This window comes from Podarcis liolepis, assembly GCF_965112155.1.
Source record: "Podarcis liolepis genome assembly, chromosome: 12".
Lineage (NCBI taxonomy): Eukaryota > Metazoa > Chordata > Lepidosauria > Squamata > Lacertidae > Podarcis > Podarcis liolepis.
Window position 1 is genome coordinate 42,742,856 of NC_139563.1, and position 25,230 is coordinate 42,768,085.

The 25,230-nt window shown below is 37.5% G+C and overlaps 1 protein-coding gene across 16 annotated transcripts in view; it reads right to left on the bottom strand.

Annotated features, from left to right (window-relative positions):
- Window positions 1-200: 200 nt before the first annotated feature.
- The window catches only part of LOC310689814 (sodium bicarbonate cotransporter 3-like), a gene marked incomplete at its 3' end in the record, with an annotated part of 50,410 nt that continues 25,380 nt past the window's right edge, over window positions 201-25,230 (bottom strand). For 4 of the 16 annotated variants that reach the window (XM_083467984.1, XM_083467975.1, XM_083467979.1 and 1 more), the window contains 14 exons: window positions 22,908-22,989; window positions 18,327-18,470; window positions 16,346-16,484; window positions 15,543-15,703; window positions 14,481-14,669; window positions 12,831-13,187; window positions 9,468-9,583; window positions 8,383-8,442; window positions 7,709-7,866; window positions 7,261-7,348; window positions 6,416-6,562; window positions 5,583-5,680; window positions 3,494-3,668; window positions 201-338 (listed from right to left, as the gene is read on the bottom strand). In XM_083467984.1, the coding sequence (XP_083324110.1) occupies window positions 201-338; window positions 3,494-3,668; window positions 5,583-5,680; window positions 6,416-6,562; window positions 7,261-7,348; window positions 7,709-7,866; window positions 8,383-8,442; window positions 9,468-9,583; window positions 12,831-13,187; window positions 14,481-14,669; window positions 15,543-15,703; window positions 16,346-16,484; window positions 18,327-18,470; window positions 22,908-22,989 (2,052 nt within the window). Of the gene's footprint in view, window positions 339-3,493; window positions 3,669-5,582; window positions 5,681-6,415; window positions 6,563-7,260; window positions 7,349-7,708; window positions 7,867-8,382; window positions 8,443-9,467; window positions 9,584-12,830; window positions 13,188-14,480; window positions 14,670-15,542; window positions 15,704-16,345; window positions 16,485-18,326; window positions 18,471-22,907; window positions 22,990-24,778; window positions 24,898-25,230 lie in introns of all 16 variants that reach the window. The other 12 variants (XM_083467981.1, XM_083467980.1, XM_083467988.1 and 9 more) reach the window with 8 other exon arrangements.

A 25,230-nucleotide genomic window follows, 5' to 3' on the forward strand; every position in this document is an offset into this window, starting at 1 on the left:
GTGTCAACTTCAGATTCCTCTGATGCGGCAACACTGAACATAGCATAATGGTTTCTGGCTACCATTCAGATATCTAATTTCAGAAGTAAACATTGCTAGGTGTCACCATACATACTTTCACCTTCAAGCTTCAAACATATAAAAATAATCTTTCAAGAAAAAAAATGCAATGCACCTATATCTTGTGAATAAAAGTTCACTTACTTGCAGAATTTAAATAATATTTTCTCAAATACTAGGACAGGTCCAGTGCTCCCCAATATTGTCAGAGGTTGCCCAGCAAATAGTGAATAGGCAATCCCAGTTAATGATGCTCCAAATAAAGATTCTATTGCACTCTGAGGGAAGGAAAGAAACATGTGATTCCCAGAACATAAGATTCAACAATTCAGCTGTATGCACATTGATTTATAAACAGCAGCAAGAACGATGAAAGCATTATAACCATTATCGGCTGTAATACAGTTTTAAACTAGAAATGTCACTTAGCAGTATCATGGCCAGAATTCGAGGTGCTTAAAAGTAGTAAAACTATCCAAAAACAAGGGGAATAAGTTACTCATTTGGCATGCTAAGGAAGAAAGGCACATGTCAACAAATATAGCACACAAATTCGGGAGGAAAAGGATAAATAAAGGGTCTTCTCCTGTATAAAGAATGTTGCAACAAACCTGTACCCAAATTGAATACGATGTGCTCTACTATATTCGAACTCTCATGACACAACAATGAATGAATGCAACTCAGCAATGATGATTAAACATAAATGGGGGGAAAACATGGGCACAAAAAATAAATGGAGAAGAAAGTCATCATCCCACCTGGTAATGCATTTTCTCAATTACAACATACTGTAATTGTCTGGCTATACAAGTTTTCCAATACGGCACCCTTTGTGATGTTACCCATTTACAGGAAATGACAAGATTAATTTTGGTACTTTAAGACAAACTAATCTAAAAATGTATGGGGGAGGCAACACTATTTTTCCTTTACGTAATTAATTGCAAGATGTTCAAAACTATTTAAGGTAATTATGGGGCAAACACAATACACTGGCCCTAGGCCTTTTGTGGCTAATGGCAGTAGCAGCAAATGAGGAGAGTTTCCTTAGCATTGATGGCAACCCAGTCAGATGGGCAGGGTACAAATAATAAAATAATAACAACAATTGTTGTTGCTGTTTATTTGTTTGTTTTAGAGCACTTTGTGCCCCCGCGGACCACACACATTGGCTGGCAGCAGCAGGAGTGGACCGTCCCTCTTGCTCTCCCAGGTTTCCAACTCCATGAGTCACTGCCAATTACCAAGATGGGGAGGGGCAAGGTGCAGAGAGCTCAGCATGGTGCAATGAGTGGTGGAGTATCAGATTATCTCCACTGCCACCTGCTGCATCACAGAGTTCCCCCAACCCCTCCCAGTAAGCAACAGTGCCCCATGGTGTTGGGAACATGGGAGACCAACAGGAGCCCACCAACGCTGCTGCATCAGCCACTGTTAGCTAACGTGTGTGACCCCAATCTCTCCTAAACATGCTCACTTTAAACATCTGAAGGGGGCTAAAGAGTGCACTAAAAGCCATTAACGTTAAGAGAACCTAAAACTCAACAGGAGAGATACGCCAAAACAGCTCAAAACTGAACCATCTGAAAATGATATATGGAATGGTATCTTGAATAAATGTAAGGTAACTGAGAACATTTTTGTTATGAATGAGTTATAGAAGAAAATTAAAAAGCAGGCCCACAACCAGCAAAGTTCATTGTTTACCACTTAATGTAGCACAAGATCAATCTAATCCTTCAGATGTTAACCATAACCTAGTCTTGGGTTGATCAATGCATTAACCTTGGTTTCTCTAGGCAGGATGGCAACAGCGGGAGCACTGTGGAAGTGACAGCCTCTGGAGATGTGGGGAAGTGGTGTGAACACAAGTGTGTACCTTACAAGTCAGTTACTGTGCTTGAACACATGTGTGCAGTAGCTAATTTAATATATTCACTGATGCACACCAAGCAACTGAAGGCAGCAAACAATCCCAGACAGCTAAAAGAAAGAAGGCATTTTTCAATTTACATGCAGGAGGTACATATTTTTTAAACCAGCTGCTTGAGAACATGCTTAACTAGTATTTCAGAGCCAATGCTATAAGCCTTTTCTAGCAGTTACTACACCTCATTATTCCATGTTACTAAAAGTGGATTGTCCACAAGCAAATACAGCAGGGAGCTTTTTGTTTTGTTTTGTTTTTGAAAGGGCCACAGTAATGTAGAAGAAATATATATAAATGTTCAAGTTATGTAAAAAAAACTAAGTCAAGTCTAACAAAGGGGAAGCATTAGTACTGTATGAAAATGTGAATACCTGTTATGGAAAGCAATACCAACATTTTCAATACATATAAAAACAAATTTCAAAATTACAGACATTTATACTGTGAAGGCAGATTTACAATGAAATATTTACGTGAAAACAGTTTTTAAGTGTTCCATTCATTTTAACCTCCATTAGATCAGCTGTTATAATGGCCTATACATTCTAAATCATCATCAGTAAAAACAGGATGGTTAAGGTCACAAAAAATTCAATGCCAAAAACAATTAAGAATTTAGTTAATTTGTACAACTGCAAATAAAGTGGGGCAGTTATTTTCAAGAAGACCAAACATTTTACACACATATATATGTATTTAAACATCAACAAATTCTTATAGAGGAAAGCAGCTTCAGGAGTGATGATTGGAGTAGAGAAGGTCTGATGAAAGGTGTTTCACCCTTTCCCTTTACATTACTTTTCCACTGCAACCCCATAGTGCCCCACCTGCCCCCACCAGGCAGGGAAATGCATCTGGGACCCAGGGGGGAGAAAGTGGCCAAGTTGGTTGGGCATAGTTGCAGCAAAGAGTGGTGGACAGAGATAAGGTTAAGCACCTTTTCACCACTTTTCTGCTCCAAACAATTCCTCCCTGAAACAGTTTTCTCTAACAAAAGTGCCCATCTAGATTTTATCCCACACGTGTGCGACATTTAGGATAGCTCAGAGTACTTAGTTCTACATTTCTCTTTCCAAAACCTTTTTTTAAAAAGGCATTCTTTTTATTGGTCTACTACCCAATAAAACAACCAAGCTATCCGAAACATCAGCCTTGAGCAGAAAATCAAGGTGGGTCCAAAGTCGGGTGATCCAATAGCCTTTCCACAGCCAGTTTAAGGCCTCTTTAAAATAAAGACAATGCAAGCTGTTTTCCAATCCATGAAACTATTCATCAAGACAGAGTAATTTTTACCTTAACTGTGCGTCTTCTCCTGTTCATACACACATTTTTATCCATGTTTTCCAGTTAATATTTGAGGAACATTTAATAGGGGGCAAGGCTAATCAAATGCTGTGGCTAAAGGTCTTCAAATAAAGGTAGGAATAAAGGAGACAAATGAACACAGTCACTTGCCTCTGAAAATCTAAACGCCTGGCTACTACCATTCTTTGTACTCACTATTCTGCCTTCTGTAGCTTCTCCAAGGAGCCCTCCAAAAGTGATTACAGGAGACATACAGGCACAGTATAGGAAAAGAATCGAGGCCAGGCACTGCAGACTTAATGCATCCTTGAAGTCACTCAAGAAAAAAGGTGCTTTCCTTTTGATGTCAAGTATCAAACCACCAAAAAGCCTAAATAGGTGAGATGAAACTCGTCAAACTGTACACTAAAGGACTCCAGAACGCTTAAAACTATGGGATACACAAGACTGACAGTGCAGATTTTTTTAGCACAAAGTAGCCTTATTTCATATATTCCAAACCTACTGACAATTACAAACTGCAAATGTACCATTTTAATCTACTCATTTTCAGTACCTAAAGTAAACTTAGTTGATATTCTGTTTTTAATGCTGGCAGATAATTTGTGTATAATGGGCTAGACATTGAAAAAAGCTTGGAAAATGTTCAGTATCCCTACCTGAATGTAACATTGATCAAGATATTTTACATCTAACTTCTGCTGAAAATCTGTAGGACTTCTGTTTCCCTGCATTTGCTCTTATGGACCAGCTACCCCTCTTAATTTTTTTTAGCAAAAATATTTTTACATAATTTGATGCAGCCCACAGCTTTGTGGATATTTTAAAACTCCATGTGCATGGTCTGTAATTCCCACAAAAGTGGTCATTAATGCTCTTGTTAACAGATGGGAGTAGATGCAACAGAACAAAATATTTCAGATTTGTGTTAGTCTCAGTTCAAAGTGTTTTGCATTTATTCCTTAAAGGATTTACAAATTGTCCTAGCAGTGCTATGAAAATGATCAAGGCAGCTTACAATAATATTAAGAAATGCAAAAATATACAGAAGACAGTAATATCAGAAGTGTGCATACACTGCACTAAAGAACTCAAAATTCTGCACTTCAGTTTTTTCCCCATACATCTTTAAAACCATCAGTTGGCCCTTGGAAATAACTCTCAGTCTCATCTCTGAATTGTGACATTTTACCATGCAGGACACATTCACTTTTCAGCCTCTCTTTGAAATGTTAAAGATCCAAAACTTATTTTTAATGAAAAACTGAATGTTCTCAGGGTGACAAATTCTGCTGCCAGTACCATGTTCTGTGCTTATACCCAGGTTGCACTCAATTGTGGAATATATACAGCTCTGGGCAACTAAATAAATGGCAGGGGTTCTATACTGCAGCAGAAACTATCAAGAGAAATCTCAAAATATATAAGGAAAATGGAAATGAGCGTCAAACATTTGATAGCACTGGTATACCGGATTCAAAATATATTGGGAATAATTAACTTGGTCGCAGAAAAATATTCTTAGAAAGAAAGCCATTTGAATCTCCATTAAAATAACTATTACACAAGAAATGTGTCTATGTACATTTTTATACTCACAGAGTGTAATTAAATTAAAAAATAAAAGTACAGTATGCTATCATTTTTGTGCATTTCAATAATGTTCCTCAAAAAAGTTATTCAAATTGTTTAAGGTGAACAACTTTTGTGAAAAGCCATCTAAACGCCTTAAATCTTTCATTTTTCATAGCCATTAACTATATTTGATAAAGCTTACTGATTTGTAAATCTGTAGTCAGATACATATTCAACAGTTGTTTTTTAGCGAAGAGAAATTTCAAATTGGCAAAGAGAATTTTCTTTGAAAATGGCTTCTTCTATCTCAGAAAGTTTTTCCTTTCTGTGAATTCTGCCAAGAGGGACGATAGGGGACATCACTAATGTTTCCATGTCCAGGAAATCACTGTGGTTTTTCTTTACAAAATGTTTTGACTATCTAGCCCACTATATACAACTTTTGGTTTTAAACCATATCTATGGCAAACATAAGACTTTGAGCACTGTTTCAGTTTGAAAATAAATTTGGGTAAGGCATCGACACATTCTCTATTCTTCCCCGAAGCATACTGAAGTATACTGCCATAGTATTAAGTGCCTAAAACAGGCCAACGTATTAGGTGGAAACTAAACATTGTGAAATGTATATTCTGCAAGTCTCTAAAGCAGTAAGGATTTAGATTTCTACTTCTTTAATATTGCTAGAATTTAAGCAAACACCACACACCTTCCAGTCCTCTGTAGTTCAGGTCCAGCATGGCCTTCTTCAAGAGACTCTCCAGGAGAAGCAGCTCCATTTGGAAATTTAGGTATCTTCCGTTTTTCCTGTATCAAGGAAATGCATGAAAAGATTGCATTAAGGTCAGACCACAATAGCAAGCACAATTTCAAGCTCTCTCCCTCGCACCTAAGGAAAGGCCTACACATTGAGCATGTGATGCTATTTTCCTGCCAAACTCAAAAAGTATTTTTCAAAAAGCAGCGTTAATTATTCACTGAGAAATTATTCTGCAACACTTAACATGGCTCTGAGAGAAAAATCTTTTGATTATTAAAAACTTTAGCTATCATTAACTATGCAAGGAGATAAGTTCACAAGAGGAAAAAACCAAACTTTTTCCTTCATTCTAAGTAATGATGATTTTTGCATCAGAACAGCTGATTAGCATGGCATTATCTAGGGAGAAATTCTGTACACAGAAACCATTTAGTTTTTTAAAAAATACTATTTGCAGAATTCGTTTCATCAAAGCAACTAGACACATTCAATTCACTGTTTTATCCATCCTGTATCATGAGCTCAGGGTAATCAAACACACTTTGCAGCGTTCAGATACTGAACATAGCCTGTTTTCCTTCAAAGTTAGGAGCCAACATTTAGCCACCTCTCTCAAAAGGGTTAGCAGTTCCGTGAAGTGGTTTTCAGTTTCAACCAGCACTTTTTCATTCTGTGTGTACCTCATGCAGTTTTGACATTTTTTTAGCTGCTTGCATATCCCACCTATGTCCTGTCACACCACTACACTCTTTTAAGGTGCCCTTCACTAGAAAAGTTCTTACCTGAGAAGGAACACTTTTGGGTGGCTCAATTCGAATAGATGGATCCCACTCTCCTGGAGGCAGAACTGTTACTTGATCTAAAAATTCATCGATTCCAGAGAGCAGATCATTTCGGTCTTTAGCTTTATAAGCAACATCATGGAAAACCTTTATAAAATATATACACACTTATATTTGATTTCCTGACATGGTGAAACTCTTCTCTAAGAGGCTGGAAAGGCATCACAGTTATTATTTTAAAAGGCTCAAATAAATAACTTGCTTCTATACTCAATTCTACATGCAAATATATCTATGATCAGCATTCAAATGCATGCTCAAGACACAAGTTATGTGTGTGCGCTTATGTACACATACACCTGTTTGCATGGACAATGACATTTCAAGCCTATAATATTGATATTTAAACATAGCAAACATCTCTCAAAGTTTCAGAGTAGCAAGGAAAGGAAAGTTCACAAGGACTATAGTCCTATACACACTTACATGGAAATATGTCCTATTGTAGCTGACATGCATAGGATTGTACCACGCAAGGAGGAAGGAACAGTGAAAAATCTAAGAGCATTACTATGAGATGTATATAGCTGTCAGATTTCACAAAAGTGGTGCTTTCATTTAGTAATTATTTCACACACACAGCTTTAGGAATTTATCAAAAATGCAACATGACACATTTCACTGCAGCATTCATAAATTCATGCTTATGGTAAACATACTCGTTCCATAGCTATTTCCTTCAATCACCATATAATCATTAGCCATGCCAAGTTCTACTTGAATGAAGATCTCATTCAGATTTTTAAGTGAATACTTTGAACAGATACAGGATGCCTAGTACTCACGTCATCTGTCATAAGTGTTGCTATTGATCGACCAATCTCATGGTATTGGGGCGCTTTGCCTGCTGGACCCAGCAAAAGAAAAAGGAATCTGTGGAAGAATGAAACAGACTACAAGAAATCAGAACTACGATAAGCTGAATTTTTTAGCATCAGTGATCAGTGAAGATATGTCAGGTGCTGTGAGAAAGCATAAATATGGAACTGGAAGACTGCCCAGTGTCTACCTCAGTTAGTGGCAGCAGATTACCATTTCCATTTATTTTTTAAAAATGAAATAAAATGTACCTACAATATTTCACACCAATGCACAAAGTAAAAAACAACAACAAGGAGGTGGCAGCAAAGGAAGTATTTCTCAGTTAAGAATTTCTGCCTGAAAAGCTTAGAGTCAAAACCGTATTATACAAATACAAAATTCCAGCTTTATTATATGTAAGATTTTCCTTACCGGGTAGGAACAGGAACTTCTGTAAGGCCTGAGAGAAGTACAGCGGGGGCCAGCCTCACAAAAGCAATAATTGGTCTCTCCAAAAAATCCACTTCTCCCACCAACACATTTGATGCCTCTGCACCTATGGGAATCTTCCTCATAAAATTCATATCTACCTATTTACAAGGATTAAAAATAGCTACTTAGTTTACAGTTGATTAATGCTAAGTGTTTCTAAAACTAGGATTAATGGTATGTGACTCTGTTGTGTACAGAACACTATGGTGTTGCTACAGGAACAAATGTGTGTCAGAAGAAGCTTCAGAAATACATTTATAATCTGCACACATTGTTGCATATTTTAGTATAAATATTTAAACACAACTACTTTTTTAAAAAACAGTTTTTATTATTGGTATCTACAAATAGCACTAAAAAGTCACTGCAGTTATATACAAAGTTCTTTCATTTTATAAAATCAGCCTGAGGGGGAAAACTAGTTTTGAAGAAGTATCTATTGATATATATATAAGGTTTATTAATAAATTAATTATGCAAACTGTGTATATAATTACAGAAGAATACCACCATATTGTACAGCACATGAACTATTGGTTCACATACAGACAGATACACAAAGATCACTGAAACTAAGACACCAGTTACACAGCTATCTAGGAAATAAAACTTACAGCTGGCCTCTTGAGTCCCACACCAAGTGTGCCACAACTACAGTGCCAGGAGGCAGACTCCTGCCCAACAGGAGACAAGGCAGGTGCAGAGAAGAATAGGCCAAGTAAAAACATAAAAACTGTGATAGAGGAGCAGGAATAGTGGCATCTGCCATGATTAACTAAAACGTAAGTTAACTTCGTTTACATTTAATTCACAAGATGCACATTCACAGACAACTTTTAAATTAGTAATTACATTGCTCAACTGAATTATATAAAACAAACGGATGCAATCTTGTCCCTCTGCAGGTTTAAATACAGAAAACTAGGAGGAGGAATAGAGCCTTAAATGCTTCAAGCAAACAGAAATGTAGGCTCATATATTGTTTCCAGGAAATAAAATATACACCGCATTAAAACCTCCACTGCAAGATAGCAGTCCTAAAGTGTCGATTTTAGCAGCACTGGCACATATCAGGCTTCCACTGCCGCAACTGGACTGTGACCAAGTAGGGTACAACCCTGCTACAAAAGGCATAAGGGAATAGTGGCTGGAAAACAAAATCATCCAGAAGGCTGCACGACTCTTGCTATCTCTAAGCACACCAAATGTAGCCAGAGATTTCCAGGAAAAGTTCTCTACCCTGTTTCTGCAGCTGGCCAATAATAAATGAGCTGGTGATGCAGAGGCCATGCCAATCCAGGAGCACTAGAAAGCGTGTGCAGGTATTAACTGGGTATTGGCATAAGATGCAGCTTGGAATAGGGGACATACTAGAAACCATGACTAAAACCATGGCCATCGTTTGTGGCTGTAGGAGATTTCCTTGGTCATTTATATAGGAAGTAATGTACAGATATCAGCTGCTAATCCTACAGTCCAGAAAATTATGGAAATATGTTCATAATTCTTAATTTCTTTCTAGGAGTCATTACAGATCTGTTGGAAAGCTGTCACAAGTAACTCCAAATAAGCAAACAAAAAAAATCACTTAGAATTTTTGCTTTTAACAATATACGAATAATGATCTTAAACCCAGAATAAATAAACAGCTTTACAATTCACAAAGCTCTCTTTCTACTCTCTAAATGACATAGTTTACCTTGCTGAAATCAACAGTGCTGTTTTCTCTACTTCCCCCTGTTCCACTGCTTTTAAGTTCTCCACTTTTTCCAATGTCCAAATTACCGGGTGCAGATTGTGGTGATGCAAGAAGTCCTACAAGCAGAATATACAGAGCCATTCAAAATTACATCAGTAGAAAACAGACTTAGTTACACAATGACAGTGGCAGCTTTCTAAAAGCGAATGTGGAAGTTAATAAACAAAAGGTGCATTAGTATCAAAAATGCCACACAAACAAGTTATTTTCTTCTGAAAAACAATGAACACTTGTTAAAAAGTTGAAATTAGATGTTGCCTAAATGATGGCCTTTTGCAAAATGCACCAGAACAAAAATGTGTTATTTTTAAAAGAGAACATAAGAATGTGTGTCTAACCACCAATGCTTTGTGTGTGGATCGTGCATCAGAAGGATGTCATACTTTCTATGAGTCTGAAAAACCACAAAAACATACTTTAGAATACCTAGCAAAACACCTAGCTTGTTACAAGACTGGCCTCAAGATTACATCTCTCTTCCATTAGTCAACATACTAAAGCAAGAATATATTTTAAATAGGATGTGACTCATGATCCTAAGAATTAATTTTACACATGAACAAGAGGAACCAATTTTATTTGGAGTTAACACTGCAGTTTCATCTGCTCCCAAGGTGGCAAACCAGTTTTAAGAAAAAACTAATAGCAAGAAGAACTGTTACAAAGTTCAAAGAAATATCAGAGTGGTATCCAACAAAATTACACTCAGAGCAGACCTATTAAAATCAACGGATTTGCATTAGTTTTGAAGGGCGGTATACACATTCTACTATTATTAAAATTACTACTACTAATTAAAACTCTTACAAGATGCCAACTTTTTTTCTTTTCTACTTCACTGCTTTGTCTACCATCTAGTCTTGTACACTATTTTAGAATTGTTGTTTCACCATTTTGGACAGCAGACACAGTATGTTACTTCTGATGTAACATTCTATGAAATACATGGTTTTAAAATTGCATTTTTAAGAACCTTGGCCTAGTCATGACAAGATGCAGATGGGGCTACCAAGAAATCACAGAATCACGGAGCTGGCATATAACACAGAATTCAATAAGCCACTGAAAAAAACACCACCTCTTTGTGCAGAAACAAACAGTCCACATTAGGAACATTAAATAAATAAATGTAAAAGAAATTGGCTCAACTGGTTCAGTCTTGCTTCCAACTCTGCTCTGGAACTGTGATGGTGCTTATCGCCCTCCAACAGGATTGCCCAGAAACTAAACAAGAGAAGTGTGGTCCTGTTGGTTCTGCTTAACATCTCAGCGGCTTTTTATGTTCCTTGGGCTGGTGACACTGCTTTACATTATTCCTGGTCCTTTCTAGCAAACAAGTCTCAGAAGGTGGTATCTGAGGGGTACTGCTCAATTCCACGGCCACTAGCTTACAGTGAGCCACAGAATAACAACTTGTCCCCAACATGTTGAACATCTACAGAAACACCACTGGAGGTTGTCGATTAGGACCCCTGCAGCATCACTATGGTGGGAACAACCAAAGCTCTTTCTTGTAAATGGTATCGCATTACTGCATTGTTGTATCAACTTCACTGGCTCCAAGTCTGTTTGCAAGCTCAATTCCAGATGCTGGTTATTTTCTTTATAACCCTAATTAGTTTAGACCAGGAAACTTGAAGTACCCATTTCTCCAATACAAGGCTTCCCACTTAATTGGAGTGTGTGTGTGGGAGGGTGTTTTCTGCAAGACACTACCACTGTAAGTTGGGAATGCAAGAGAAGGCTTTCTCTGCAGTAGCAGAGCAGGCAAGCAAATGTACTCTAGGACAATTGCTTGCCCGCTCTTAGTTACACTACTTCATACTAAATTATCATTATTTCCCTTGCATCCTATTCTAGTGGAATCCAAGTTCGGAAAACTTAGGGCTGTTTTATGCAGTGTGTTGTCTGATCCCAGACAGTACCAATACCTGCAGAGCAGATTATCTATTTACTGAAAGACACAATTCCATGAAAATCTACAATGGTCGTATCTTCTCACATGAGATAACAGAAAGCTCAAAGTTTAAATTACCGGTATTCTAATATATCAAAGTGCCCCCAGATGACAGTAACCAAGAAACAGAGCAACAAAGGAAAGCAATAGAATAAAACAACCTCAGAGAAAAGCAATAATTTCAGGATATGGCTTACAAAGCACCTTCAAGCTGCGTCATACTTTACACAGCACTGCAACAAAACGTGAGTCAGAGAGAAAGAGAGATATGTTTAGTCCATATTTGCAGGGGACCTACTTCTGTAAAAAGTAAATATAAAAAAATGTACGTTCGACTTTGCAGTTCGAAGATTTTCAGAGCATTTAACCCTAAATATATACGTGCTTTACATTTACATCGCAGGTCTTAAAACAACTGATTGCTACAATAGCCTGAAAAAATAATTTGCTGTACACCAACACACATAATCAGATGTTAAGCTCCTAGCTAGAGTAGTCAATCTTCCTAGTCTCAACCTCTATGCAAAAAGCTACTGTGCAGAACAGGAGACTGATGCAAGAGGTCTCACACAGGAAGTGAATAGGACCAGAACATTGAGGACTGCAAAAGGCATCCACATCAATCTTACAGGTATAAAGTGTTGCTGTAACCAATGGAGTTTAGAGTTCAAGTACACTAGCAACTGACAGCTCTTACCCATTTAATTCAGAAAAATTAAATGCCCCCTTAGCTGTTGCACAAGCTTCTTCTTGTTACAATTCCTAAAAGGGGGCTGGCTACAGTTAAATGGCCCTTTTCAAATTAAACAGGAAAGAACTGGTTTATTACCCTGAAGTAGGAATTTCAAGTTGGGTACAGCATGTTACTGTGTTTTCAAAGCACAGACCATAATTTTTAAGATAACTGGCATCTGGTGCTGAACTATACATCACCTACTATAAATTACCAGGTTTAAAAAGTAGTAAAAGGCCACCATTTGGTATCTTAGTTTCAAGTTTATAATGTATAACTCACTTGTTTCTTTCTTTATTTTTTAAAGGCAGAAGCACTTGCTGAATGAATTCCTTTAGGTTATGAACATAAAAAGTATGGAGAAATACTCAGATATTTCATTGCTTTCAATGTGTTAATACTTGTGTTAATATTTCAGTGTCAACTCCAGTTCGTAATACTGACTAAAGTATCACACAAGAAAATATCACACAAGAAGAAATGAAGCATGCAAACGAGTGACAGACTGATATACAACTCATGATTGCTCAAGCTGTGTGATAAAAACTTTGCAGTGGACGTGATTCAGCTGCAGAAAGCACCACACATGGACAATTTGAGTTCAAATAGTTGCCTGGTATTATGTCACTATTATCCTCTGTCGTCTTCTCCTCGCTTTCCTGAGCTTCTAAATCCTCCTCAGGTGGATGAATTACTACTTTAGGGATATCATCACTAGAAGGAGACACTAGGAGTTCAGCACCCTGGTGCTCAGCTGGTGGTAAATTTGTGGTTCCCTTGTGACCGCACCTAGGACTGGAAGGTGGAGTGCTTTGTGGGGTAGGTAAAGGGGTTGCGCTCCTTGAGACGGCTGGAGATCCAGGAAGAAGGTAATTGAGAAGAAGGGATAAGCGATTCTCTCCTCTCAGGGAAATATTTGAGGCAGAGAGACCAGCTCGTAAAGAGTGGCGGGAGGCTGAAAGGCCTTCCCCTGAGGTAAAACAAATAAAGTGATAAAAAAAAATGTTCAGCAGGAAGACAAGTTATTCATATTTTATATAACAAAACTCTAAAAACACAAAACATCACTCAGTCATAGGTGAGATAAGACTTAAGCAAAACATAAGAGCTAAGCAGAATTTTTGATGTTAAAAAAGTCAGCTTATATGTACACATATCTACAAGGTAAGGAAGGAAGGGAGAAATATATTACTGCTGACTGCTTAAGATCCTGAGAGAATTGAGCAAAACATCTAAGTGCTATGCTTATGATAAAGGAATCTATATATATTAAAGCAGACATATAAGCACCTTCTGTAAAACAAGTTCTGGGAAAAACAAGAAAGTACAATACCTGAAGTACAACATGCCAAATAAAAACACAGTCACTATCCTGACCTAGGGTGTCAACAGTATGTGAACCTTTGTTTTTCCTACTTTAAAAACACATCACCACAGGAAGGTATGGAAGAAAAATGCTAGGATCAGGGCCTAAAAAGACTCTGTACTGATTACAGGCTCCTAATAATAATGAAACAGTTTGTTGTGGAGCTACCAAACTCAATATCTTTAGAGGCAGGTTTTATCAAAATCAGCAATTTGATATATACATACATGAAAAGTCAAATATGTGATAATTCTAATTAAGAGTATAGATAGCAATATAAAATGAGATACACATTGATTACCTGAAATTACCTGAGCAGTGACTCTATTTTTTTTTAGCATCAGAAACCACACCAACAGAAACGAAACACCAAATGTGAGAGCCACTCAGTAAATAAAAAGCACACTATCAGAATATCCTATAATGATTCTATATTATAAGCAAATATAAACACATGCACATACAGAGAATAGCAGACAGGAGAAACCAAGGCAATCATTTAGATAAAAAGCAGTGTGGTTTTCCTCACCAAAATATCATTTATTGATTATTCCTAAAAGAAAAATGAACTTATTATAAAATGCAGTAGCATAGGCATAAAACAGGAAGAGCCAGAAAATAGAGGAGGTATATAATAAAACAAGACACAATATTCATAAGCCTTGGTTTCACAAGCATCTATCCATATATTCAGTGGTGTAAGCACAGTTCTCAACTCTTACAGATCAAAAGGCATGAAGGCAAAGTCACTAATCCTACAGACAAATGTTTACTCAACTCCTTATATATCAGGAATGAATTACGAACTTGTTTTCTTCAAGTGTGCTGACTTTTCTCACATCTCTGCATTAAATTTGTTAAAAGTTAAAACAAACTGAATGCCATGACTTATCTCACCATTTCTTTCAAGCAAGAGAGGGTCAGAATGTTTCTTGCCTATATCTGCAAAGGATCGGACAAGGGGAATCCGATTAGTGAATTTTTTTTCATTCTGATGATGGTGCCTCTTCAGAAGAGCTTCTCTGACATTGTCTCTCATAGATTCATCCAGGTGACCAGAAGCTATCATGTTATCCAATACCATATCTATAGAGAGAAAAAGATTAAATCAAAAATAGTGACCTCCTGAAGCTGATTTAAGTCAAATTCCGCATTAAGAGCAATCCGTAAGACCTTCCTTTTGTAAATGATGATTCTGGTTAAAGATTATAAAGCGAGCATTTCTAAACAGTGCAAAGCTCCTGCGAGATCTCACGATAGCATCCCAGAGTCCATGCGCTGAGCAGAACTTGCCCAGTATACAAGGCAAGAGACATTAAAAGCTCTTTCCATGCCAGCAAAACCCAGCACAAAAAGAGCTTTTAAGCTCTCCGCCATACATGCAATTAATTTGTGCAATTTCAACCAGCTGTCTTTCAACCGCACAAGGTTGAAATAACGCAAGTGAATTGTGCACAAGATGCAATCATACTGTATACAATGTGGTCCTTATTTGGAAATGTCCAGATTTCTTCTGAAAGAGGCACATTTTTGCTTAGATTTAATCCCAAAACTTAAAATTGCTGCCAACAAAATATGTAGCAGAGTGACAGAATAAGCATTGAAGCCCTGCAATAAACCCTCAGGCTGGAACCATCTTGTTATCTACCCCAGTCGCAGAGAGGTTCTGGTTAAGATTTATGCTAACACACGCAATAAAATGAATTTTTTGTGTTACGACATTATGCTACAGAAATTTAAAGCAAGTACAACTTTTAGCATGGCCCTTATCTGCTAATGAAACACAGTTAATCAGCAGGACTTTTAACTTCAAGCTTTAAGTATAATGGTAGGTATTTTTTGCCTTTATTGTGTTTCTTTCTTACACAGAATAACTGAAAAACTGCTTTATTTTGTTGTTTTAGAACTAGATCTACACAAGCAAAATTTAAAAAATCTTAAAGGAAAATTGGCTGTAACCTGCTATTTCATCCAGCGTACTGGCTCTCATATCCAACATGACTGTCCCGTTTAAGATACAGCTTCTCAGTTCAAAGAGACTGTGCAGAGACAGGGTAGCCACATAAGGTTTGCTCCACCTATCACCACCATCTTCAACATCTTCTTCAAATTTTAGCCATCTGAAACGAAAATGCACTGAGCTACATGCACACTAACAAGTCATTATTTTTCAAAATACTGCTATTTAAACACAAAAAACCTTCATAAAAACTATTTTTAATTTTTTTAAAACTCTGCTGTTTACAATCTATGTATTTCTTTAGATGATTGATATACCGCTCATTGCACAGGCCCCAGGGCAATTTACAACAAAAAGAACTAAGTAAGAATACATAAAATCTCTCATTTGGCCCTGCTTCTCAGAATCTTCTTTCCATACATTCTATAATTTAAGTGTTTGCTTTTATTAAAATATTTACAGTACAATCGTATTCTTTCCTACTCAGAAGTAAGCCATACTAAACTCACTAGGACGTACTCCCAGGTAAAAGAGTACAGGATTACAGCCTCATTTATCCTTCATTTATCAACCGCCCTACCACCTGACAGCAGCACCCTTATATAAAAGTGAGCAATATCTTTTTTAAAAAAATAAGCAGTAGTATCAACAGCCGCAGAGCTAGGAGAAGTATGCTTAGGTGTTAAGGAATACTTATCAGGCACTTCAGATTTCCACTTGTCTTAATGTAAACTGGAGGGCCAAGTCTCTTTGTGTTGTAATCATCAGGGAGAGAATTTGAAGAGGAATATTCATTGGTTACCTGGCAGTTTCTTTCCATTCATATTCTTCTCCTTCTCTAAAGCAAAGTTCATCCATTTCAGTGAATAGATCGTGGGGAATGTGTTCTTCATCATCATCCTCGGTACCCAGGATAAATTGTACCCTCTGGGATGGTGTGTCTTGATGGAAATAAGATTGTGAAGGGCACATCTTAGTTTAAGGTTTAGACTGTCAGACTCTTACTTATACCACCACACTGCTAAAAACAAAAAGACAACCACTGATGCTGGAAGTGGAAGAGAACTTATTTTTTAACCACCAACTTTCTAGAAAAATAACACCATCTATTATTTAGATTTTAGCTCCCCATATTCCAGTGGTTCTTAGTGGGCAATGAATGTACATGAATACATACAGCTAAATTGAAACAAAACAGAGCACTGTTTGCAGAAACTCTGCAATGGCTAGGTCTCACTGAGATCACTCGGACTGCAGCATTTATGAAAGAGTGCCCATACAATACACACTCCTGGAATCTGTCTTGCACAAATGGATCCCATGATCAGGGTCTCCTTTTGTGCACAGGCATGTGCTAGTCCCTGGTTTACAAAGGTTTTATGAACCATTGCCAAACATACCTGAGGCAAAGACTCACTGGTGCACATGTATAATCTATTTCCCTTGGCCATATGTAAGTAAGACTCTTTAAACTGGCTCACATTAACATTAAACCATGATTCTCTTCACACACTGCCCTCTCTTCCCCTTATACGCTTTGACTGAGATTCTTACACTGCAAGGGGCTGGACTGGATGACCCTTGGGGTCCCTTCTAGCTCTGCAATTCTATGATTCTACACATCTGCTGTGAAGATACTATATGGTCTTGAGCAAACTGTGCTTGTGTACTAGCAATATACAGAATTTGTAGAGAGAAGAATAACTGCTATGTTTGTAAATACAGGAACATTTGAAATGGTACTTAATCTTTACACAGATTTCTTTACAAAGAGAAATCATAACTGGCATAGAAAGACAGACAAAAATCCTTAACAGATAAAGGAGATTATGATGGTTTGAGAATGAAATAAAGCCCCTTGTTCCAGTACCAAGATTTCCAAACTTGATTTGAGTCTTTTTAAAGGCTCAAAATACTCAAGTACTGTTGCATTTTCATTTTTGATTAACTCATTTCTAACCTATTAACCTTCTAGCAAAACCTTCCACTGAACAAAAATGGCAAAGGGAGCATGAAAGGGAGCAAAATGCATTTGGATGTTAAATGGAAGGACATACATTTAGCTCCATGTCTTTCCATGATCATAGTCACAATAATGGTCATGGATTAAACTGGACATGATCCTTCTCAAGGTGGGGGGGGGGCGGGATCCAGGGATATTAACTATTTCAAAAACATATATGAACAATCCAGGCAGAATGCATATTCTCCTGAATGATACTGAATGTTCGGTTAAGTTTGTTATATGGCTTTAATCTTGCTACAGTTTTGAGTGCATTAATAAATTGAAATTCACAAATCCAAATTCCTGAACTACTTCCTTATGGATATCAGACTCTCTCCATCATACAACTTCCTCCTTTAACATTACAACACTCATGTTATGCAATGTTTCCCTCTGTTCCTCTCTTTACATTCATTTCATTATCTGTAGTCATGTACATTTCTTGTTTTTAACACAAAAATCAAGTTAGCAGCCACGTAACCCACCATTTTCAAGGCTCTATAGTAGAAAACAATTAAAAAAGTTCTGAATCTGATGTAGCACAAGAACAGAGTGCAAGTTCTTGACGTAAAAAGTTCATAAAGAATAATACTGAGGCAATATGCTCTGTGAACATTGTATAAACACAGAGAACTAACTATTGTAATTTCTCTGGAACATGCCCATAAAACCCTTCCATTCTGTCAATTCTACTCTTCTTAAAAATAAATCACCAAAAAACTGGGTTTTACTATATTGCTGCTTAAAGTACAATGAAAGAACTATCTTTTTTTTTTACCATAGGATGGAGATTCTCGCCCATCTTCTTTGTCAGTTTCCTTTTCTTTTCTTCTTCTATGATGCTTATGTCCACGGTGCCTATGACGTCGTCGACTCTGCTTTCCAAAGGGGACGTGCACACCAATATAAACAGCTCTGTGACCTTAACCAAAAATGTTATGAAACGTATTAGGCATATCAATCAGACAACCACAGACAACATAATTGGCTTTAAATTAGCATTGGGACACTTGTTGTACTATACAGTACACATGAATTATCCAAAAGATGACAAAGAGCCAATCCTGCTATTTGAGGAACATTGTAATAATGTTCTATTTACAAGAATTTGAAGGCAACAGAGAAGTCCCAATTTGGCACAAATGGATTTTCCTTTTTTCATTATCAGGATAGAAATAAAAACATCTTCACTGATTTTTGAACATCTAGACCCCTTTCAAGAAAAAGTTTGAACTCCTTAAAGGATGTACAGTGGTGCCTCGCAAGACGAAATTAATCCGTTCCGCGAGTCTCTTCGTCTAGCGGTTTTTTCGTCTTGCGAAGCAACCCTATTAGCGGATTAGCGCTATTAGCGGTTTAGCGGCTATTAAAGACTTAGCGGCTATTAAAGGCTTAGCGGATTAGCGGCTAAAAGGTTATTAGCGGCTTAGAAAAAGGGGGGGAGCGGAAAAAAATCGGAACACTCGCAAGACGTTTTCGTCTTGCAAAGCAAGCCCATAGGGAAAATCGTCTTGTGAAGCAGCTCAAAAACGGAAAACCCTTTCGTCTAGCGGGTTTTCCGTCTTGTGAGGCATTCGTCTTGCAGGGCACCACTGTACCAGCTCAGAAAATGAATTTGGTACAGAATAATGAGATATGTAAAGGACTTCAAACATCACCTTGCCCAACCACCAATAGATAAAGGAAAGCTGCTGCTGCAACATCCACAGTAGTTTGCCAAACAGCACATAGCAATAACGTCATTAATGGTGTCGTTTTAGAATTTTTGTAGATGTTCACTACTTATTCCTTTTATTACACTATTTTTAAATCACATACTACAAAAATCATGTGATAATTGGTAATCTCTTTACTATCTTAGGCTACCACAATTTCATTTTCTAGACAGAAAAGGCAGGCTTTTACATTTCCAATTACTGAAATCTGAATACAGTACTGGGCCCAAACTAGATACAATAAGATGTTCCCTTTCCCCCACAGTGTTTTTGTTGAACTAAAAGTAGCCTCACAGCTGCAAAATGACATGGAGAAATATTAAACAGGATCTCCTTGCCCCATCCTTCTATTCTGAATATCTGGAAAAAATCATGCAGATTTTTAAAGAAAAAAACCACATCAGTTTGAGGCTCAGGTGGCCTTAGTGGCAGGGAGTGAGTTCCATCAGCTTCAGCTAGTAGCCCAGCTGCACCTCTATCTGGACAGGAATAGCTTACCATTGCCTATGCTCTAGTAGCACCTAGATTAGATTACTGCAATGCGTTATATGTAGGGCTGCCTCTGAAGTCAGTTCGGAAACTTCAGCGGGTACAGAATTCAGCAGCCAGCTTGCTCACCAGAACAATATAGTTTGAGTGTATTACACCGATCCTGGCACAACTGCACTAGCTTTCAATTAGTTTCCACGCCCAATTCAAAGTGCTGGCTCAGGCACAATTCATCAAGGACCTCCTCTCCACATAAAAACTGATCCAGACCCTGTCATCACAATTTGAGGCCCTTCTTTGTTTACCTCCTCCACAAGAGGTCCAGAGGGCAGCAATATGAGATAGGGCATTTACTGCAGTGGCTCCCCACTTGTGGAATGCCCTCCCCAGAGAGGCTCGCCTGGCACCCTCAGAAACTTTCCTTTTCTCACAGGCTCTTAGCTAGTGAAACTGGGGGGGTATTGTTTTTGTTACTATGTTTATGAATGTTGTAAACCGCCCTCTGATGCTCGGGTGAAGTGCGACATAGAAATTTAATAAATAATAAAGAAGGGAGTGGAAAGCAGCACTGAACTCGAACATCTCAACTGGCCTGTAATGAAATTGTCAAGACCATGTGTGCTATGGTCCATGTCTATCACAATCAATAAACCAGTGTCGGTTGGAACACAGTCAAAATCAGTATTCTTCTCAACTTCAAAGCAAGTGATTTAGAACTTGCTGTAAGCCTCACCTCACTGAATTGTGGCGTGTGTTTTTTAACTAAGTCTAGGTCAGAAAAAGAGTCCTGTTCCCAGCTGCAGCTGGCCAGCAGTCTGACATCAAACCTGGCTTCTAAGTCAAACGCAGGATGTTCAACTTCACTGCAATTTAAGCAGGAAGCAAACTTGATCACACCCACAGTTCAAAGAGAAAGAAAATAGACATTGAAAAGTAAGAAATTTACACAGGAACACTGTAGAGGAACTGCTGTGTGTGTGTGTGTGTGTGTGTGTGTGTGTAAGAATTCTTCACAAATAAATCTACTTGGGGAAAGGTCTACTAGAATGGCATGCTCCAGATGAATTTAGATAATCCTAACTCAAGTTTAAGGAACTGAGATATAAATGAGCCTTTTGCCTGTATATGCAGCCTGTTCTCTCTTCACCCCTTTGTAGTGGCACAATGAAATAATTAAAAGCATCTAATTAACCATAGTATCCCCTTCATCAAAAACTTAAAACTACTTCCATATTTCACCGAGGCATACTGCAAAGAAGATATGATGCCTAATATAGTCTCTGAGTATGTGGGAGAGAGGGGGGGATGGAGGGGAAGAGGAACATCATGCATATGTAAAAATATTAAGTAATTCCATTAAATTCCATGGTCTCACGTCATATACAAAAAAAATCCTTATAGTCCAAAGGATACAGATGAATTGTTAAATGACCTTCAGAAACCCCACTTCCACAATGGCTGTGCCATACTAATACCAAGCAAAGCTTGTTACTGAATTAGCTTAATCCAATACTCAACAGCATTAATAGAATGAAGGATACTAAATTTAGTATACATAGCTCCAGAGACAGTTGTTTGGTTTAATTAGACATGACTTTATCCAAGCTTAGTTGACAAAATCCACAAATGGTATTTACCAGTTAAGGTCATTAATGGTGTCACTTTAAAATTTCTTAAAAGGTGCTCACTACTTATTCTACTGTATATACTCAGACCCCACACCCTGGAAAACGTATGATACGTAGAAAATAAACAAAATACATTAAAGGCAATTCCAAATCAGCTGATTTTTGCACAGCATCAGAATACACTTTAAAAAAAGCAATTCACTACTTTTTATCCAATAATTTTATATTATTACTGTATTATACCTGTAACTTAGTACTATGCAACATAAAATCTTATATTTAAAAAAAAAACACCCAGAAAATTCTTACGCTAACAAAGGATCGTCTCATAAAAAAACCTCTACCTTCTCTGGCAACTCAATATTACAATTTAATTCTTGATTTTATTCATTCAGATATATATAATACCTCTTTTGTAAACTCATTAACTATGAAGCATAGCACTCTAGCTTCAATGGAGTCTACTTGAAACAATTTTTTGTTTAAAACTGAAATCTAGCTTTGGCATTTTCTTACACATGTTCAAGGATTTCTCCATTATGCTAACATGTTAAACCTACATACACAGAGAAACGGAAGAATATTTTGCTGTCAAAGAGCAGAAATCCAGATTGAAAAGTCTGCCACTATTATTAAGAACACAGTTTATAGTATCACATATCCGAGATAATAGAACTATTAAATGTAAACACGGTTACACCTGTCAAAGAAAAACCTAAGTGAAGCTAAGTAAAAGTCAAGTGCAGCCCCCTCTTCTTAAGGAGCTTTGTTTGGACTTATGCCATGGAAAAAGCAGATGGCACAAGCCATCGTTTTTCAAGGATGCACCAGGAGCCAAATTTCATAACATAAGCAAATACTAGATGACTGCTCACTTCACAAAATGGCATCATTGTCTTCTGTCCAACTAACATCTTCAAGTTCTTTGTGTGAAGTGTTCTTAGTAAAGTGTGTGCCTGAGTTTGTAGACAGCTTTCACTGTTGCACAGTGCAAGTCACTTAATTAGATTTGTTCCTGCACGTATAGCATACTCTCATTTACATGGTTACCTGTATAAGTTTGTTTCTCTTCTACAACCAGTTACAAATCATAGAGAGCTTAAATCAGTAGCTATCCTAATACCCTTTAAACCATTCAACAAGCACATCCCAAGCACAGCACAACTGCAGGGATACTCTCTGACCCCTGATTCTACTCCAAACTGGAGATGATTGCAGGAGGGGTTTTTTTGGTGTTGTGCTCTCTTGAGGTTCTCAGAGCACCTCAAATCCTGTCTCTTTCACTAGAAAGGATGGCAAAGCATAGAGCTAGAAAGGAGAAAGGGTAATTGTACCTGACTTCATCTTGCATATTGGATGCAATGCACACTAACAACTTAGGTGGAAATCCCAGGCATGACTTCAAATGGCATTGATGCAACCATGCCAAACCAGATAACACAAGTGCAGCACTAGGATTCTAACATGTTTTACTTTTGAACTTGGGGAAAAATAACAATCCTAACGAGACTGAAAAAATATACTTACTTTCTAGTTCTTCTTTCTCAAAGTTTGTGTTGATAGTAGAGCTGATTTTGCCCGTATCCACAACAGCTTCTTCATCGTGACCCTAAAAAAGACAGAGCAGACATCCAGTTTAACACTATAATCACATCTACATATTTATGTTTCCATTTTATAAATGACTATGACCAAAAAAATTAAAATTGCTTGTCATACCATCTTCAGAAGGTTAGGAACAACAGAGAACACAGGGTTATTTTCTGGAACTGCATATTTTAGTATAAGTTTTTTGGCAAGTCATCGTGTCGCCCAGAAAGCCTGAGTGGAATGAAAACCAGTTTTACACCCCATTTTCAATTGCCTGCCATAGTCCAACTTAATAGTTTTGTGGAAGCTTGTCTAGCATGTGAAAACAAGAGTTACTGAGTAACAGACTGTGCATCTTCTATAACAGGGAAGGGAAACTACCATGATTCAAAGGAAACATTAAAAACTTGGAGTGAAAACAAGCTTCACAAATATATCCTCTTTTTCAAGATGTGCATTTAGCAGACACATTTTTATAATGACCTTAAAAAGGCATTATGTTGCACGTAATATTTCTCTCTTTTTACTTCTGCCAAGTTAAACATTAAATGCATTTCCGTATTATGGATTTTGTAGCTTAAATCTGCATTAAAGTGTTTTCCATTTAACTACTGGCTTCCAACATTTCTTAAAGAGTTAAGCTGTAGATATTTCTCCTTCCAAAAACCTATGAATTAGTTGGCAATAGTGTAGCATTGCAGAGACTTAAGATTCTGAATGGCAAGTGGGAGGAAGAGAAAGAATCATACTCAAAAAAACCTGAAAGCCAAGCGGCACAAAATCTACAGTTCCAATCACGGCTTAGCCAAAAACTCATTGGGCAGATTTACGCAAATAACTACCTCTTTGCATCAGGCCCTTAAGGGGATGAAGTGGGTTCAAGACAACCCATAAACATTGAAAGGTTGCAGGGCTGCACAAGCCATCCCTGTCCCTCCTCCCATACTGCTAATGGGCCTGGTGGCCACATACCCCCATCACAAATTTGGTGTAAGTGAAAAATAGTCAATATTGATAAATAGGGCCTGATGAGCTGCACCCAAGGGTACTAAAAAAGCTTGCAAATGTAATCTCAGAACCTCTGTCTATAATCTTTGAGTATTCCTCGATAATAGATAAGGTCCCTGTGGACTGGAGGTGGACAAACGTTGTTACCATCTTCAAAAAGGGGGAGAAAGAAGACACAGGTAACTACTGACATAGATACCAGGTCCTAGAATAGATAATTAGAAAGTCGGTCTGTGAGCTTTTAGAAAAGAATGTTGTGATTACTAAGACTCAGCACAGGTTTCTCAAAAACAAGTCATGCCATATATATATATAGAGAGAGTGCATTCCACTCTATATATATATTCCTGCTTGTATCATATAATGTTGCAATAGAAACTGCTAAGATGCTCAGAATATTTCATTTATTTAGTGAGTGGATGACTCTCTAGACGGTATTAAGAGAACAAATCCTCGCTCTCAGGAGCTTACAGTCTAAAATGTGACATAAGGGAGACCCCACTAGAAATAGAGGCTACGCCAAGGGTGGGCAAACATTGAGGGCCATATAGATACATACAGATATAAATAGATAGATATATACACACACACATATATATACAGACACACACACACACACACACAGAGAGAGGGGGGGGGAGAGAGAGAGAGAGAGAGAGAGAGAGAGAGAGAGAGAGAGATTCTTCCCTTCATTACTACCTCTCTCTCTCTATATATATATATATACACACATACAAACAATAACTAAGCCTTAAGTATAACTAAAATTATTAAATGCAGATTCTTCCCCTCATTACTACCTCTATTTCCAGCATTTTTCCCTTAGAGTGGAATGCAGTCTTCTCTACAAAAGATAAGATTCTTTTCTTCTAGAAAAAACCGTCATGAGACTGCATCTTGCAAATACTGCTAGATACTCCTAAAAGGAGAATGCCAGAAAAAAAGTTCATTTTTAGGTTACATATAAAGTTATGATATGATTCACAATCATGACTGCATGCTTGGTAGGGTCGCAAGAGAGAGAATTATTGATGGCTGCTAGCTCCTTAAGAGAAAATAGACTGGCTCCCTCCTGGTTGTCCTTCTACCAGGAGATGAAGACTTTCTTGTTCTAACAGGCCTTCTAAAACAAACTGATTTTAATGAAAAGACTGGTGCCATGATGTTTTTATTATAATTATCAGTATGGTTTTAATATATTTTATATATGCATATAACTTGTAATTCTATCAATTATTTGTGTTTTCATGGT